Source organism: Anarhichas minor, unplaced genomic scaffold (assembly GCF_050575085.1).
Source record: "Anarhichas minor isolate MPS153535 unplaced genomic scaffold, ASM5057508v1 ptg000003l, whole genome shotgun sequence".
Classification (NCBI taxonomy): Eukaryota; Metazoa; Chordata; class Actinopteri; order Perciformes; family Anarhichadidae; genus Anarhichas; species Anarhichas minor.
In genome coordinates, this window is record NW_027466449.1 from 12559349 (window position 1) to 12575831 (window position 16483).

Below are 16483 nucleotides of genomic sequence, written 5' to 3' on the forward strand. Positions count from 1 at the left end.
CTCAACTATGGCAGTGCTGGGAGTTGTTGGTGGACTGGTGAAAACTGTTTTCCTGCCATTTGCGGAGCAGGAGACTGTTGAGGACGCACCGGCAGAGCTGATCGTGAAGAAGGAGAAGAAGCAGGTGCTGAAGTCACACACCACCTTGGTTCGCCCCGAAGTTGTGGACGTGCTAAATATGGTAGTGATTGAGGCCAAGGCCAAACATCTGGTGACTGCTGGGCAGAGGAGCTCAAACCGCTTACATGCTTCTTAAAGAATCCCTCCCATCCTGGTGTAAATGGACTCGACACTTGCAATGTTGATGGTGATGGTGGTAAATTAAAACACCACGTTGAACTGGTCACTTTGTACTCATTCTTTTATTTCAGATTTGGTTAAACATTCCCTTTTGACTGGCAAAAAAACTAGTAAATAGACTGAAAACTGTAGGGTACCGTAATGTCTCGCTGCTGGGCAGCAGATACCTTTGGATGTGACTTGATGAATGTGTTGGAGGAAAAATGGAATGTGTGTGATTTAATTAATTTTGCACTCTAATAAAGCTATTTTTCAGCTAGCAACTGATTCAGGTCTTAAATAAAGGTAATAAAGCCCTTTGCACATGTTGCAAGATGATCAAATAGATGTATTTATGACATGACATACATTTGTATTTAAAGAGAAGATGAACTAAACTACATTTTACCATGATCAATTTTACCTTCTGTGTGACAAATGTATGCTGAGTACACACATTTTGCATCTTTGTTGTCACTGTGTGTATGTTACTAATGAGAGGTAAGACATCCCCACATTCAGATCTGTGCAATATGCATTTTTCCCGCTCTTATTGTATGCTGGATTTTAGCAACAGCATTTTTGGCAAGCAGTGTTGGGAAGAAGTATTATAATCTTTTACTGAAGTAAAAGTAGCAACACAGCACTGTGAACATATTCCATTACAAGTAAAAATGCTGCATAAAATGTTGCATAAAATGGAAGAAAATAGCCTCCTCAAGTGAAGTACAAATACCAAGACGCTAAAGTACTTAGGTAAAAGTACTTACTCACTTACTTAGTTAAATTCCACTACTGCCCACAAGTCTAAACTCAGTGAGGACAATGAATTAAACATGACTTGTCACTTTTGAAAATATAGCCGTTGTAATTCTACAAACAACCACTAGATGGCGGCAGTGAGTGCACCACGAGTTGATTTAATCTTCCGTCTGCGTAACAGGAAATGACGACATAAATTCACACCGTGTTTACCAACGGCGGCTAGGCTAAACGGCTGTCGGACAAATAACGTTTTTCTCACTATACAGTTATTTTATTTTAATACGAGCAGAGTACAAATAATTACATATGGCAGATCCTGCGGTGGCATCGGGAGGTTCACTGAATGCAGGAGGGGTAAGAGACGACGTTTATACTTACTGTCATTAGCAGGATGTAGCTAACTTAACGCAACCTGTAACGTTAGGTTGTAATGTTAAGCTAGCTAGCTGTTAGCTAACTGTTAGCAGTCTGTTGGAAGAGACGTAACTGTGCCGAATGTGTTTCTAAACAAGTGTTACTAACATAAGCATGGTATCTACGGTAAGTTTGTAGGTCTTGGTTCATTCGTCTTTATTTGTTATCCTTCAACGTTACACCTGCTAATGTGTAGCTACGTGTGCACCTGTGAGCTAAGCTTGTCAAACAGCAATGGTGGGAAGTATTGGGACATTGACTTTTACTTTACTTGCACTTACTTCCATATTATGCTACTTAATACTTCTAGACTACTAGCTTTATATTTCACAATGTTATACTTTTTACCTCACTACATTTATATAACACTCAGTAATTTACCCAATACTATAAAAAGTCTGATCTAAAATTGGCACCTCTTTGACGAACTACATTAAAATGCACTTGATGAAAACAGAATAATATAATCATTTATATGATGGAATACTATGAAAGGTGGAATGTAACTAGTGTTGAGTACATTTACTTAAATATCTACCTACTCAAGCACTGCCATTATTCAAGATACCTGTACTGAGTATCTCCGTTTTATGCAACTTACTTCTATTACAAATATTCAAGGATTAATTTATTGTCATTATGGAACACAGGCTGTAACCCACAAAACAGAATACATTCCTGTGTATTTTTACATTTGTTTTAGGAGGAATATACACTGCATCAACAAAAAACATTTTCTGGGCAATATGGCCGACATTAAACATTAGAAATCAGGTAAACATTGTCCATCAATATTTACTATGTTTAAGCCCCAAGCATAATTGATGTAAACAGAGTCCTCTTGTCCCTCCAGAGTCCTGCTCTCTCTTGCGGTCCGCCTGTCGAAGGCCGCTTGACCCGGGATGCCACGATGGAGCCAGGTCTCTATAAAGATGTGCACACAACAGTCACGACCTCCCTTTGCTGGGTTAGCCTGAATTCTCTTTCGACCTGACATTAGCCAGGATCAGATTGGGTGGTGGAATTACTTAGGTCCTAGCTGGGTTAGCTTAGCTTCCATCTTGGCTCTTCTCCCTCTGGACTTCAACTTCAGTAGCATTTGGTCAAGCAGGTCTGGCTGGGTGGTGGTGGTCAGCTGAGGGCGGTGATCGTCTCAATGGCTGCTTTGCACAAATTAATCCAAACCCAGGGCTTCCTTCTCCGATGTTGAGTGTATCTGACATATGCCATAAGTGCTTTGTATTTTTTTTTTTAGCGTTTATTACTGGAGCACTAATGGCATATCACAGAATACCTTCATCAACATAGGAATAGGAAGCGTTGGGATTGGATTAAGTGCAGCAGACTTTGAGACAATCACTGCCCACAGCCGAGCAACCAGCCGGTGTATCCGCACCAAACTGCCCCAGGCAGGAGAGGTAGGAGAGCCTCGGTGAAAGCTAAGCTAACCCAGCTAGGACCTAAGGATACTCCACTACCTAGCCTACTCCTGGCTGTCTTATCTGATGTCTGGTCGCAGAAAAAAAAAGATGAAAGAAATAAAAACTTCAGGCGAACCCAACAATGGGAGGTTGGTGACTGTTGAGCCCACATCCTTACAGAGATCTGACTCCATCGTTGCATCCCAGATCAAGCTGCACTTGACGGGCGGAGAGCCGGACAGAGCGCAGGACTGCGGTGGGACTAGAGGAGGCGTTTATGTCAATGATGCTCAAACACAGTCAAAGTTGATGAAATATGTTTTCCTGATGTTGAATTTTAAATGTCGGCCATATTATCTGACCAGAGAATATATATATATATATATATATATATATATATATTATTGCTGCTTTTTACATTCCTCATGATGCAAATTCAAAAAATGCACTACTGTTTTTGTTTTTCATGTTTTTCTTGTGTTGCAAATGGGCTACATCTGCATGCTGTTGTGCATCCCTGTGTTGCATAACGACAATAAATTATCCTTGAATCCTTGAAGCCACAGCACGAACATGTGCCACCGTCGCCATATAAATATTTTTAAATTGTGACTGACATTGTACTATTTACGCCACTATATTTTTGTGACAGCTTTACTTAGAATAAATATCACTATGCCCACGTACCATTTAAGTAAAATCTTCTTTTTTTTTTGCTGTGTGATGTTTCTTCCAACGTAGTTGCTTGTTACATAAATTAGGCTTTTTATTGTTGGTCAGTCAGACATGTCAATATCAAGTTATCGAAGCATGTGTGGGACATGTTCCTGCTGATTCCAAAAGAAGTTGCAAAAGATCTTTGGTGATTTTATCATCCTCAGAAGATGTTTTTTTTGCATATTGAATTATCACCCAGCCTTAAATTAATATTTAGGAGTTTCTCCTCACAGCCTAAAGGAGATGCAACCATATACCTATACCATATACCATATACCTAAAATGGTAATACTGTGTTAATGTTTTTAAACTCACGTCTATTTGGTTGTTGTATTAGTTTCTTTCTGTCATGCTGTGACGAGGCACTTTCTTCATGGGGATCTTTTAAGTGTCTGATGTATTTTTTTTTTCTCGCCCACCATGTGTGTTATTTCATGTATGTTTTTCAGCGTGGGAGTGGCGGTAAAGCAGCTACCAGCCCTGCAGAGAACTACCACCTGGCCCGACGCCGCACCCTGCAGGTTGTCGTCAGTGCCCTCCTGACAGAGTGTGGCTTTGAGAGCGCCGAGAAGGCAGCAGTGGAGACGCTCACTGAGATGATGCAAAGCTGTATGTATGAATCCTAAAGTAGATGTGCCCGTGTTCATTTTCCTAAGCGCAGCATAGTTCTTCTCCAGGGCACCCTGCTTTATTCACCAAATGTTTTCCACTAAGTTGCCTTCATCAGTTTAGTCTTGAGTAACCTCAAAGTTTGTGCATATAGTACAGCCAGGCAGAAACCTAACAAAAACTACATAGAACAAATTTAAAACGGCAAAAATTACAACAACACGCTGCATCAACCATCCCAGCATCCTCGGTCAAGGCAAGTCAAAATCATGACTAAATAAATGCAGATGTAGATATTATTTTGACTATATCTTCACATACAAAACAGTTTTTCCGTTGCTATATTTATTCGAGGTGTGAAGCTTCACTGACCTCACGATTCGCTTACAATTCACCCGTCAATGATTTGAATACAGAACCATTCCCGATGCATCTCAATGTATCGCTCTCAGACAAGCCACTTCCTGAATGCCTGTTGCATTTTACACTGAGTGACTGAGCCCAGCTGCTAGCTGACTTTTCCTTTCTCGTGGCGATTCTTCTCTTACTCGGTTTAAGTCACTGCATCTCCCAACAGAACAACGCCACGGTTGAATTCTAACGTTTTTCAGCCTAATATATTTGAAACAGAGCAGCTAATGGTAGCGAGAGCAACAACCTTGGACAACAGTGAAACACAGAGATGAAAGGAGAAGCAACTGTGCTGAACTGAAACCAGACTCACCATTATGTTCTCTTACTGCATCAATGCAGAATCCTCCACGTCCGCATTGCGCAGTAGAAATCATTTAAATCTCCTTTGTAGCTCTTTTCTCTGCTGACAGTTGACAGATCTTTAGCGATCACATCAGCAGGGGAATGAAAATTGTCTGTTGAACTTCTTAGTTGTAGGAATTGATTGGATCAGTATAATGCAGACCGTATTATGCGTGTTGGCCATCATCCAGATGTGACTGATATGCTGCAGCTGATGCATCACATCCTGCATATGCATCAATCAATGAATGCGTTTTAATGTGTAAGCAGTGGCAGACCTTTACGGTGAGACTGCCGTTCGCACAGTCAGCACAAAAAAAAAATTAAAAATGGTTGAACGCATTTGTTGATGAATCCTACTATCAGACGTTAAATCTCATCTTTTATGACTCATCTTTTTGTTGTACCTGCAAAATGTTTAGTCTTCCTGAGGAGAGACTTTTCTAAACCCCGATGTGTTTGGTCCCTTTTCTAGATATATCTGAAATAGGTCGGTGTGCTAAAGCTTATTGTGAACACACAGCCAGAAGCATCCCAACCCTGTCAGACACAGTGGTCACACTCATTGAAATGGGTAGGTACTGGAGGACGCCGTCGTATCGATTACGCATTGATATCACAAGGTAACATAGACAACATCATTTAATCTGTTTGTTTCTCTGCAGGTTTCAAAGCCGACACCCTGCCTGTGTATGCCAAGAGATCCCAGAGGATGGTTATAACTGCCCGTGAGTAGGCGCTTTACTTTCCACCGTTACTGTGGATTATGTCATTTATTGGTGACGGTATTCTCACTTTCTACATAAATTCTGATATTCTAACTAAAAAAAATGGACATAGATGTGAACATTGTTTTTTCTTTGTGTTTGGATTTTAATGAATTTCAGCTCCAGTGACGAACCCACCTGTGACTCCCAAAGCACTGTCAGCCGGCCAGAAACGCACACATCCGGCTCACATCCCCAGCCACTTCCCGGAGTTTCCTGACCCTCACACCTACATCAAAACACCCGTGAGTCCAGCGCTTTCACATTATGCCTTAGTAACAGGCTGGGACAGGGTTGGGAGGGGAGAGGAAGGAAGGGGAGTGAAACATGTTCTAAATAAATAACAAAAGGTTCTAAGTAAGAGTACCAAAAAAAGGTAGCAATGGGTACAAGTATCTGTTCATATGTGAATGGTAACCAAACCTAGCTGTGACAGAGATCCTGAGACAAACCCTGAACGAATTTTCCTTTAGTAATATTATATATGAAGATAGAATATAGTCTATTATGTACAATGTAGACTCTGTCTAAATTAATGACAAGGAAACACCCTTCCTTTTTTACCATTGCGATCAGGGCATCAATCAGGAAGCCCTTCATAATGTGTAACAGGTTAAGTTCAGATGGTGAACTGTGTGCCGTGTGTTTTCCCGCTCAGACGTTCAGGGAGCCTGTGTCAGACTACCAAGTGGTGAGAGAAAAAGCAGCAAGTCAGAGGAGAGACGTGGAGCGAGCGCTCACGCGCTTCATGGCCAAGACCGGAGAAACTCAGAGCCTCTTCAAAGACGACATCACTGCCTTCCCATGTGAGCGACTCCACCAAGTGGCCCTGTATTTCCAAAACCGGTTGTAATACGTTGTTTACACATTCAAGTCTGTCTTGTTCTCTGTATGCCTGCCTGTCTGTTCTAATACCTGTGAATGTGTTTTCAGTGATCGCAGCACAACCGAGCACTATCCCATATCTCAGTGCCCTCCTGCCCTCAGAGCTGGAATTGCAGACTCTGGAGGAGACAGACTCCTCTGAGCAGGACGACCAGACGGACAGCGAGAACGCAGCGGGAAACATTATCAGCGTAAGTCTTAACAACTACAGGAACTTGCCCAGTGTCCGATGTGGTCTGCTATGAAGTTCCCAGACTTCCAGAGATTTTAAAATGGTTACTTCCTGGGAATATGTCTCTGTTTCCACCTATTTGTGCACGTGAATTTGAAAAGCTAAAAAAGTCCAACGTGCTGTTTTTAATCTTGCTGTGGTGAACTCCGTGGAAGAATTTACTCTAAAGAGTTTTGAAGTTTCCAAGCATGTTTCATGAACAGCATAACAAATACACTGCACATAGGCTATCATTCTCCACGCAGGTCAGTCATGGCCACCACCTTGTAAAGTAACATGAACACTAAACTAACACACAATAATCCCACATGCACACCCAAAACATGAGTAGAACATCATTAAAACACACTTCAACTAGAACAGGAACAGTCCATAACACAGTCCCATGAGCCTCTGCGCTCCTTCAGCAGAACGCAATTGCGTACTGCCGACCGTTCCATTATTAATAAAACTGATGAGCAGAAACCACTGCAGCTGAAAGGTTGATCCAGTTTTATTCTGCCTCCGTGCAATGCTTTTGTATGTTCTACATGACATTGAAGAGGAACTTGCTTACTTTTACCTAAGTAACATTTTCAATGCAGGATCTTTTATTAGTATTTTTACACTGTGCTCTAGCTCGCTGCTACACCCACAAACATACTAGTGGTATCAATCTTCTCCCTGTAAGAAAGCAAATAAACGCATTTCCCAAAATGTCAAATTATTCCTTACAATGTGATGTTCAAGTTGTATGGTAGCATGTTCAACAATCATTTCTTTTTCCCCCTCACTCAGGATGATCCAGGAGCTGACAAAGAGAACTCCATACTTCCTCTTGGCGGAGTTGTTCCTTCCGCAAAGGCCACCGAGGACAATGTGATCGACAACCCGTATCTTCGGCCAGTCAAGAAACCCAAAGTGAGGAGGAAGAAATGAGTCCAATATGGACCAACAGACTCACATTTGTCACAGTGGTTGGTGCTTTACGCAGTTCAGTCAGCGATTCCCTCCACGGAGAGCAGCCGCAGAAACCTGCTGTGCGAGCCGGGACCAGCACTGCCGTTTGCATTTTGTAAGCTGACTTCTATTGAGGAGAGAACTTTCTTTTTTGTTTTGTTAACTATCATCATTTATTCAGCAAGCACTCACTTTGTTAAAATATTGTGTAATGTTGCTTTGTAAGCAACATAATGGTGTAATATACAAACCCTACAGGAATACAGTCATTTTGAGAATAAAGAAAAATAAATTTCTCTTTTTATTTTATTTTAATTGAGGTATCAAAACATTTCTTGACAACAGTATCAGTCCAGTAAATTGACATTAAAGGCACAGGTCAAAATGATGACTAAGGCAACATCTTACGTCACTGTCACAATGGGTTTACATCCATCAGCTTTAGAGTTAATAGTACAAACTCATGTAGGCCACTCTGCTTCTGTGCTTCAGGAACGCCTTTTCACTGTTCAGCTGAAAAAACAAACAAAGGAGTATTAGCTGTTGCTCAATATCATTCCACATAGAATTCCCTATGAGAAAATCACCCATTTTTTCTATCAGGAAAAAGGGTTAGCGTTCTATATACGGGATCAGAGCACTAATAAAGCATATAACAACTATTTAGAATGTTAAGATGTAATGGAGTAATGGAATCCAGAGCAGAGATTAAGTTGCTCACCCTCTCTGTGTGTGTTGTTATCCGAGCTTGTCTGTGCTTTGTTAACGTAGCCTCTGTTGTGCCCCGCTGGCTAGCTAACTGCCGCCGCTCTGCACTGCGCTCATACGGTGGTTACTGCTGATAATGCTGTCCGGGCCATCGGCCTTGTCACTATACTAACCATAGTATGTCTAAAAAAGTTATTGTATAGCATCTCATAACAAACCACAAAAATATAATGTAGCATGTCCAAAAAAAGTTTTAAAAAAGTCATGATATAGCATGTCGAAATATTGTAAAAAATAAAATCAAAGTATAGTATGTCAAAGAAAGTCATGTAAAAAGTCATAGTATAGTATGTAAAATTCATTACATAGTAAGACTTAATGTCATAGTATAGTATGTCAGAAATGTCAAAAAAGTGTCATGAGAAAGTCATTAAAAAGTCCCACTGTATGCCATAAAGTCTTAGTATAGTACGTCATGAAGATATTGACAATATAAAGTCATAACAGCATTTCATAAAAAAAGCCATAGTACAGTATGCCAAAAAAAGTTGTATAGTATGCCAAGAAAAAAAAATCCATATTAAAGTACATATTTCATATATGCATAGTTCAATACGTCATAAATATACGGTAGTACAGGATGAAATGTCATATGGAAAGTAGTACAAAATGCAATAAAAAAAGTCAGAGTAGAATGGCATAAAAAGTTAAACGATGTCATTAAAAAGTGAAAGTGTAGTAAGTCATAAATAAAGTCATACAAGAACAATGCTCCCTGCAGATGCACTGGTACATAACATCAGTGATGGAACCTGGGTTCAATGGATGTCTCTGGTCTTTCAACATCAGACACCTTCATCCAGGCAACCCAGCCAGGGTTGATCAGAATCCAGCTTGCTCCCCAGCACTATTCACCCATGGATCTGCCCTCTTAATCCAAAGCCACCCAGTGGCCTTCTCTTCAGATGACCTTCCTCTTTGCCTCCCCGGTGATGACCAATAGCATTAACACATTGCAGAATAGACACCCTTGGCAGCCCAGGCCCTGTTAGTTCCAGCATGACGGACTCTGTCACGATGATCATGTCTAAGAAGTGTTGATGTTATCCGGGCAGAGAGCATCAGCCGCTTACCCAGGTCAACTTCCAGTCGGTGGCAGTGGTTAGAAGACCAGACTTTGTTCTGATGTGGAAGTCTGGAAAATATCCTCATGTTTTTGTTTTTTTCCCCCCATGCTTTTAGCTTGAAAATTGAATTGTGTTTTCATGTATGAACCCCCTTCAGTTTATTTACATTTTGGAGTATTAACCTTACCTTCCCCTTGACTGACTTCTTTTCCATCTGAGGGAGTCTGGGCCAGTCTGGGGTCCCGAAGCACATCGGCCAGCTTACTTTCCTGTTTGTCACTGTATCGTGAGCGTAGGCCCCAGGCCTGTTTCACAAAATGATCTGTCAGCTCAGTTCAGTTCAGCACTGTTGTGTGTCTGTGTGGGTATCTGTCTCACCCTGGGCTGTCCTCAACTGTACATGACGTGCTTTTGAACCTCTGTGTGGTTGAGTTGAAAGGTGTTTTGCCTGAGGGAGGGACTCTGGACCGGCTTTGATCCTGCTGGTACTGCTGTGGGGAAGGGGTCGCTGTCTGGTGATGGACATTGTAACAAAACAAATTCAAACATGTTAAACGGGTATTCCAGCCACTTAGCACTGCACTTCATGAAGTTTGGGGACTTCCAAGAGACTGGTGTCATAATGAATGGTCAAATCAAAGCAGTAGTGGCTGATGTGTTCTGATTTTTAGCAGTGGGGAAATGTAACTAAGTAGTGATTTTACAAAGTAATATTTTTTGCACAGAGTATATTTATATATATATATATATATATATATATACACATCTTTGGATTATAATTATTGATGCATTCATGTGTTCATCATTAATGGTGCCACTGATTATTGTAGATACAATTTCAACTACTTTATTAACTGCCAGCCAGCTTAATCCATCATCATATTAATAAGTGTAATTAATAACTAATATTACTTGATAAATGTAGAGTAATAAGTTCAATACTTGCTTCCAAGTTGTAGTGGAATAGTACAAGTTAAAAGTAGCATAAGATAGAAATAGACAGGTAAAGTACAAATACATAAAAGTTGTACTTGGGTACAATACTTGAGTATGTATTTACATTTCACCACCGTCCAAATAAACTGAACATGTGTAAAAGTGCCCCTTTAAAGCTACTTAAACGTGCTCTCGATACATGCTCTCAGTACACGTTTGTTCGAGCATGCAACTCATTTGAGATGAACGTGTTTCATGTATTCTACCTTTGTGCTACAGGGCGGAAAGCGTGCTGCAGTCCTCGCAGAGAGACCATATCCTTTCTTACTCCCCGGTGTCTTCTGTAAGTCATAGACTATGGTGCCAAACTGTGAAGAGAATGGAAACATTTAGAGCCCTTATAATCATATAATGGCCTACACGTCTCTTCATAAAGCAACCTGCAAAGCTTGGCTTGAGGTCTGTATAAAAACACGTGACGAGTGAGGACAAACTATACCGCAAATAATCGATGTATGGCAGATATTTAATGAGACGAACCTTATCGTTGTCATAACATCCAGGTCCGATGTGCGGCGCTTCCTCTCGTGACATTTGGGTTCCCAGCCGGTCGGGTGCAAAATTGACGGGAAAGAGTTTCCTCTCTTGAGTGCTCCCAAAAACTGCTCTCTGAACAGGAGACATTTTTGGAAACAATTTGTGGGCAAGAAAGTTGTGTGAGAACCGAAGGAAAAAGAAAAGTTTACACTAACACACAGTTAGCTCCGTCTCGACCTGCCATGACGTCGTAGTGTTTGGTCTTGCTGTAACGATGGCTACCTAGGGTTGGTGCGTTCATTACGCAAACTGAAAGCATTAAGGAATATAGTTATATATACATATATATATATATGAATAAATGAAAACAACTATACAGCATCCTTGGTTGACGGTAAAGATTAAACATTACTTAACTCTTTGCATTCACAACAACCAAACTAAAAATCACAATTTATAGATATTTTTATTTTCAATTGGAGACAATGTACATGTAATGGCACATTAACACGTTTGATAAAAGCAGAACTGAGGCACTGTTATTACATGTTTTGATGAATGTGAAGCAAGGGGTAAACGTTTTATATAAATATATTATTTGTCAAGAAAACATTGGACATAAGTGGTGGCACTTGATCAGTAATGAGAGCATAACTAATCCAAGGTTAAGTATTAGCATACTTTTGTAAGGCAATTCCAACACAGTCACAAAAAGCGATCTACTCTTTACATACAGGCACTTCTTTCATAACCAGTAGTCTTTAAATTACAGTCGAGTTGGAAAAAGAAAAAAGAAAAAAAAGAGTAAGAACTGAGGTCTGAGACGGTCCTACAGCATCCAGCAATCACATTCATGTTGGCACAGAAGACATTCTCTGTTACCAGAAATTATTGCTAATTATTTTAGGAAAAATAGCCAGTGCCTGGCCAACAGTGGAACAAAATCATATTTTAGCACACAAGCTCAACAACTAACGTAAAAGGGCGCATCCACTTTGGCACTTGCAAATACGGAGAGAGGAAAATGGAATGTGCCTGGCAAGATAACAATATCCAAAAGACAGCAGTGGGACGATTCAGGAGAGAAAACTACAGGAGAGATTATCGGAGGAAAGGTCCAAATATGTTCTGAGAAAAAAGGCCCAAGCTCACAAAAGCTACATGACAAGGAAGGACTTTCGTAGGAGGCACTGAGGAGTGTTTGTGTTGGGGAGCGCTTCAGTCCGACTGAGGCACTGAAATCGATGGACCTTTGGGATCGTCAAATCGATCCATGGTGTTTAGCTGCATGATCATGTGCAGACCGTATACGAAAATTAACAGCAGGAGCAGTCCGGTCACCAGCCCCATCCAAATGCCTGGGGTAAAGAACCCAGCACAGTCACTGGCATAGGAGAAATCTGTTCCATTGGCCAAACCGAAGCCCTGAATCTGTATCAGAAAAATGCGTTTACAAATTCAGTGTGTGAACAGGACTAAACAGACACCTGATGATCATAAACACTTCACATTGAAAAAGTACTTGGTTCACTGCTGCAGGTAAAATGCAGCACTTCTAGAAATCGTACCTGGAAGTCGATAAAATTGAGCCTCCACGGAGTGGCGTCGTCTTTGTTTGGCACTAGCAGAGCATCTCGGAAGCTGGTGACGGACTGGCAGTGGAAGGAATACTCTGCAGGGGCGTAGATGTCGTGGCTCCCGTTGTAAGATGCCGTTTGACTGTTTACCTGCAGCTGCACGGAATCCAAGGTGAACCAGTAACGTCCGGACACAGGATAGAACCGCCGAGTCATGGCAAACCTGGAGATCAACGGAAGAGTGTTCCTCAACGACAGCATATCAGTGTAAAAGGCTAGTATTCATTGATAGAAGTGTGACAAATATTGGTATTTAATAAATCTATTGTTCAATAAATATCACCCCTGTATGTAGGATTAGAAAATGCTTGACTCTATTGGTAGTATCAAAAAATACTGAGACAGACGCGGCACTCTAAAACATATTTATAAAATTATACAAAATATTTCTTGTTTTAATCTCTGAAGTGTTAAGTGTACAACAGTGGTTTTACACGGGATATGCGTGGAAGATATGTGTTAATAAGTAAGTTAAGCAGCTGCTGTCTGTAGTAACATTTAACAGGATATAGGAGAGGTATTGATCATCTTTTCAAACTCTTTGATAAGAAAAATTTTCCAAAATGTATAAATATTGTCTTATATTGGTAGTTTATTACCTTACCTTAGTATGTAGCCTGATTCATAACTGAGGACAAGCCTGATGTGAGAGAAGAAGAACACATTTTAAATGACATCTCTCCTTTAAAAAGAACATAAAACTGAAGTTCTCCTGAATAAACAACTGAACGCCAACACGCTGGCCATCTCACAGTGAGTTGCTGCTGTTGCATATGGATCCGGTCATGGAAGGCACTTGTGCAGCGAGGTCGATCCACACGGAACCTTCTGAAAGGCTGATGTTGAGATTCTGAGCCCAAAGCATTATGCAAGGGTTACTGGATACATTAAACATGATGGGCGGTTTGACATCGGGCACAACGGCTTGGAGCAAGGATCGCCCCGCAGGCTGGGTAGACATAGACGTCTCTGAAATCACCTACAGAGATGAGCAATCAAAACGTATATTACGATTCTTTACGTCTTCATGTGACATTTGTTTTTACTGTTTATGATGATGGTTAGCATAGAAATCATTACAAATAAAAAAAGGTACAATTTTGGTACATGATGTGCTGTTAGATCGTCTTACTCGTGATGGCTGGAGTCCTGTGTATATCGCAGTGTATAGGACATTTTTGTCTTTCATGATACTCAGAACTTTCCCAATAATTTCATCTGTTGAAAGACAAATACACATGTCAGAAATATACTCTACAGTGTCCAAACGGCTGATAGATTACACTATGAAATTCCTTAACAGTTCAAACTTACCATTGTCAAGTAGGACTTTCTTGCAAGACTTGTCCAAGCTATAAAAACAGTCAAATAAAAAGTTTACTTTCACTGAGCTAAACTTTAGAGTTACATCGACTGATGTGCTAAAGCACACAAGTCTTACCCAGTACAATAAGGAAGATTGATGAGCAGTAGATTGCTGGCAGATGTGTTGACGCTGAGATGTGACAGAGTGTCTGCGTCTACAAGCAGAGGTGAGACACCCAGCTTCTCCTGCAGCAGAGCTGGGACGGCAGAGGAATCCGACCACTCTAAAGCAGGGAGCATCACTGACGAGGAAGAAGACTGCAGTGCAGCCTGAGGAAGAGAGCGTGGAAAGAATTATCAGTCTGACAAAATCATCTTCATTTAGGACTCATGTAGAAAGTTATAAAAAAAAAAAAAAAGAAACTTACCTCAAGATTTTGAAAGGCGCTATCCTGCTTGTTTCCAAACACTCCACCAAAGACCGTGAAGTCATCTTTGCTCAACTGAACACAAATAAGGAAAATGAAGTTTCATAATTCAACAAGTGGAAAAAATATTTGGAACAAAACAGCAACTAAAACATCAATCAATCCCATTTATCAGTCACAACAATGATGATCCACAGAGAACAAACCCGAAATATGTGTTGGAGAGGAGCTGTGAAAGGGGAAGTAATGCTAAAGCTCACAGTCACACCAGAGTGAGGAGACTGTTACACAGCGTCACATGGGACTGCAGTGCAACTACACATGACTCACTACTACCATAGCCAAGGACAAGCTTTATAATAGATGAACAGTCAAATCTATAAAAGAAATCTCAGAGTAGTCCTTCTCCTACACACTACTTTTCACTGTTAGCTCCAATGTGTTTAGTGACGTACTGTAACCACCATGTTTGCTGCAGAGCAGGAATATAGTCTTCATGTCTCAGGGACTGACCTTATCTTGCAGGAACAGCAGCACAGTGTGGGGGCCAGAGGCAAAGGCGGAGGTAAGGTAGGCAGTCAGCTGGTCTTTGGATGTGATGTGACCAGCTGCAGGTGAGGCCAGTGGTGGTAGACTTATCATGCAAAAACAAAGTGTGATGTCTTTAACAATTGGTCTTAATTGCAGTTGTCATAACAATTAAGTACAAATCATCACTTCAACGCACTTCATTTGTTCTGCAAAAGGCCGTCAATTAAATTAAAATAACCAGTGCAACACCGCTGCTAGAATAGTGTTTCTGTTCACGGGAATTGTGTCAATACAAGAGATAATACTGAAACTGTGTTTTTGTATTTAACTTCTTATTCAGACCACGTTACAATAACCCAACAGTGAAGTAAAATAATCTCTTCAGCAAACTGAATGGTAAACATTGTAAATCCATCAAAAAACCCTAGTTCTAAGTGTATTTTACTATTAGTGTGAACCTTATATTCATATAGGAATTGAGTAACAGTTGTGTAAAATAAACAAAATAAAGCTGCCATAACATTTTACAATAAAGACAAATGTCTCCTGTTGGCATTGAGAAACCCTGAACTGAATGTGACTAAACCACCTCATAGAGTAGTATACTATACAGTAGAGTCAATACAGTACACTGTACTATATGTACTATACTATACAGTAGAGTCAATACAGTACACTGTACTATATTTCCCGTCTGTATGAGCGGCCTGTTGTTCCTGTCTAACGCCTCTCTGCTCCGTGTATTAGGGAACTGTGCTAACTACCAAATATGTTTTAGTAACTTTAGTTTACAGGTGAACCGAAGATTACTAACAATTTATCAAACATTATGTTTGGCATAAGAGACGAATAACGTTACAAAATTAACCGAAAACTATGAGTCAACACACGCATATTTAGTTTTTAAGACTTAAACCTATGCATTTTAGCTAGCTCAGGTCGAACAGCTAGCGTTTGCGTTATCTGGATACAAGTAGAAACACTAGCAATAAGTGTTAGCACATTAGCATGACAAACAGTCGGTTGACTACTAAAGTCTCTCTTACTTCACACATAAACAATACAAAATGAAATATTACCCCTCGCTGGACCACATTAGGAGTGGCACTTGAGCAACAGAGCTCCCTGTGGAGAAAAGGGTGACGAAAATGGCAAGAAATGCCATTAATCTCGCTCCACTGGAGCACCTCGATCCTTCCATTTTTCGTTTTTCCGCAAAGCTCTGGTCACGTGACGCAAACCAGCTGACAGTCATGTGAGGGACTTCCTGCTTCTTTCACTCGGCCCCGCCCACAGCTGCCCTCCTCAACACCACGACAGGACGCAGCTTTTCCCCACCTTGTTCCGGTCGCATTATAAACCCAGAGTAGTTTAATTACTTTCAGTCTGGACACAAACCATCTAACATTAGCTCTATTTAGTTATTTATTTTTTATTCTTTAAACAAAATAACGTAATACAGATTCAGTATACATAGTAAATAAATAGAA

The 16483-nt window shown here is 40.6% G+C and overlaps 3 protein-coding genes across 5 annotated transcripts; 1 reads left to right on the forward strand and 2 right to left on the reverse strand.

The window, feature by feature from the left end:
* The first annotated feature begins 1224 nt into the window (after window positions 1-1224).
* Window positions 1225-8080, forward strand: taf8 (TAF8 RNA polymerase II, TATA box binding protein (TBP)-associated factor). Of its 2 annotated transcripts, none has more exons than XM_076098400.1 (8): window positions 1225-1398; window positions 4046-4205; window positions 5437-5535; window positions 5627-5689; window positions 5849-5973; window positions 6387-6574; window positions 6662-6804; window positions 7623-7763. In XM_076098400.1, exons 1-7 carry the CDS (start codon window positions 1351-1353, stop codon window positions 6753-6755), a joined length of 777 nt encoding a protein of 258 aa, XP_075954515.1. In that variant the 5' UTR covers window positions 1225-1350; the 3' UTR covers window positions 6756-6804; window positions 7623-7763. The 2 variants fall into 2 exon arrangements, with proteins under 2 accessions (XP_075954515.1, XP_075954507.1); XM_076098392.1 differs by having other exon boundaries at window positions 1229-1398; window positions 6387-6534; window positions 7623-8080.
* Window positions 7247-11396, reverse strand: LOC142956690 (ciliary microtubule-associated protein 3). Of its 2 annotated transcripts, XM_076098420.1 has the most exons (6): window positions 11096-11396; window positions 10822-10923; window positions 9998-10131; window positions 9807-9924; window positions 9626-9687; window positions 7247-8297 (listed from the first exon to the last, which is right to left on the reverse strand). In XM_076098420.1, exons 1-5 carry the CDS (start codon window positions 11237-11239, stop codon window positions 9655-9657), a joined length of 531 nt encoding a protein of 176 aa, XP_075954535.1. In that variant the 5' UTR covers window positions 11240-11396; the 3' UTR covers window positions 7247-8297; window positions 9626-9654. The 2 variants fall into 2 exon arrangements, with proteins under 2 accessions (XP_075954535.1, XP_075954525.1); XM_076098410.1 differs by lacking the exon at window positions 9626-9687 and having other exon boundaries at window positions 7298-8297.
* Window positions 11397-11539: 143 nt separating this feature from the next.
* atp6ap1b (ATPase H+ transporting accessory protein 1b) lies at window positions 11540-16232 on the reverse strand. Its single transcript, XM_076098381.1, has 10 exons — window positions 16073-16232; window positions 14976-15096; window positions 14463-14537; window positions 14171-14364; window positions 14044-14081; window positions 13862-13947; window positions 13482-13708; window positions 13334-13369; window positions 12661-12892; window positions 11540-12523 (listed from the first exon to the last, which is right to left on the reverse strand). Exons 1-10 carry the CDS (start codon window positions 16192-16194, stop codon window positions 12311-12313), a joined length of 1344 nt encoding a protein of 447 aa, XP_075954496.1. The 5' UTR covers window positions 16195-16232; the 3' UTR covers window positions 11540-12310.
* Between the last annotated feature and the right edge of the window lie 251 nt (window positions 16233-16483).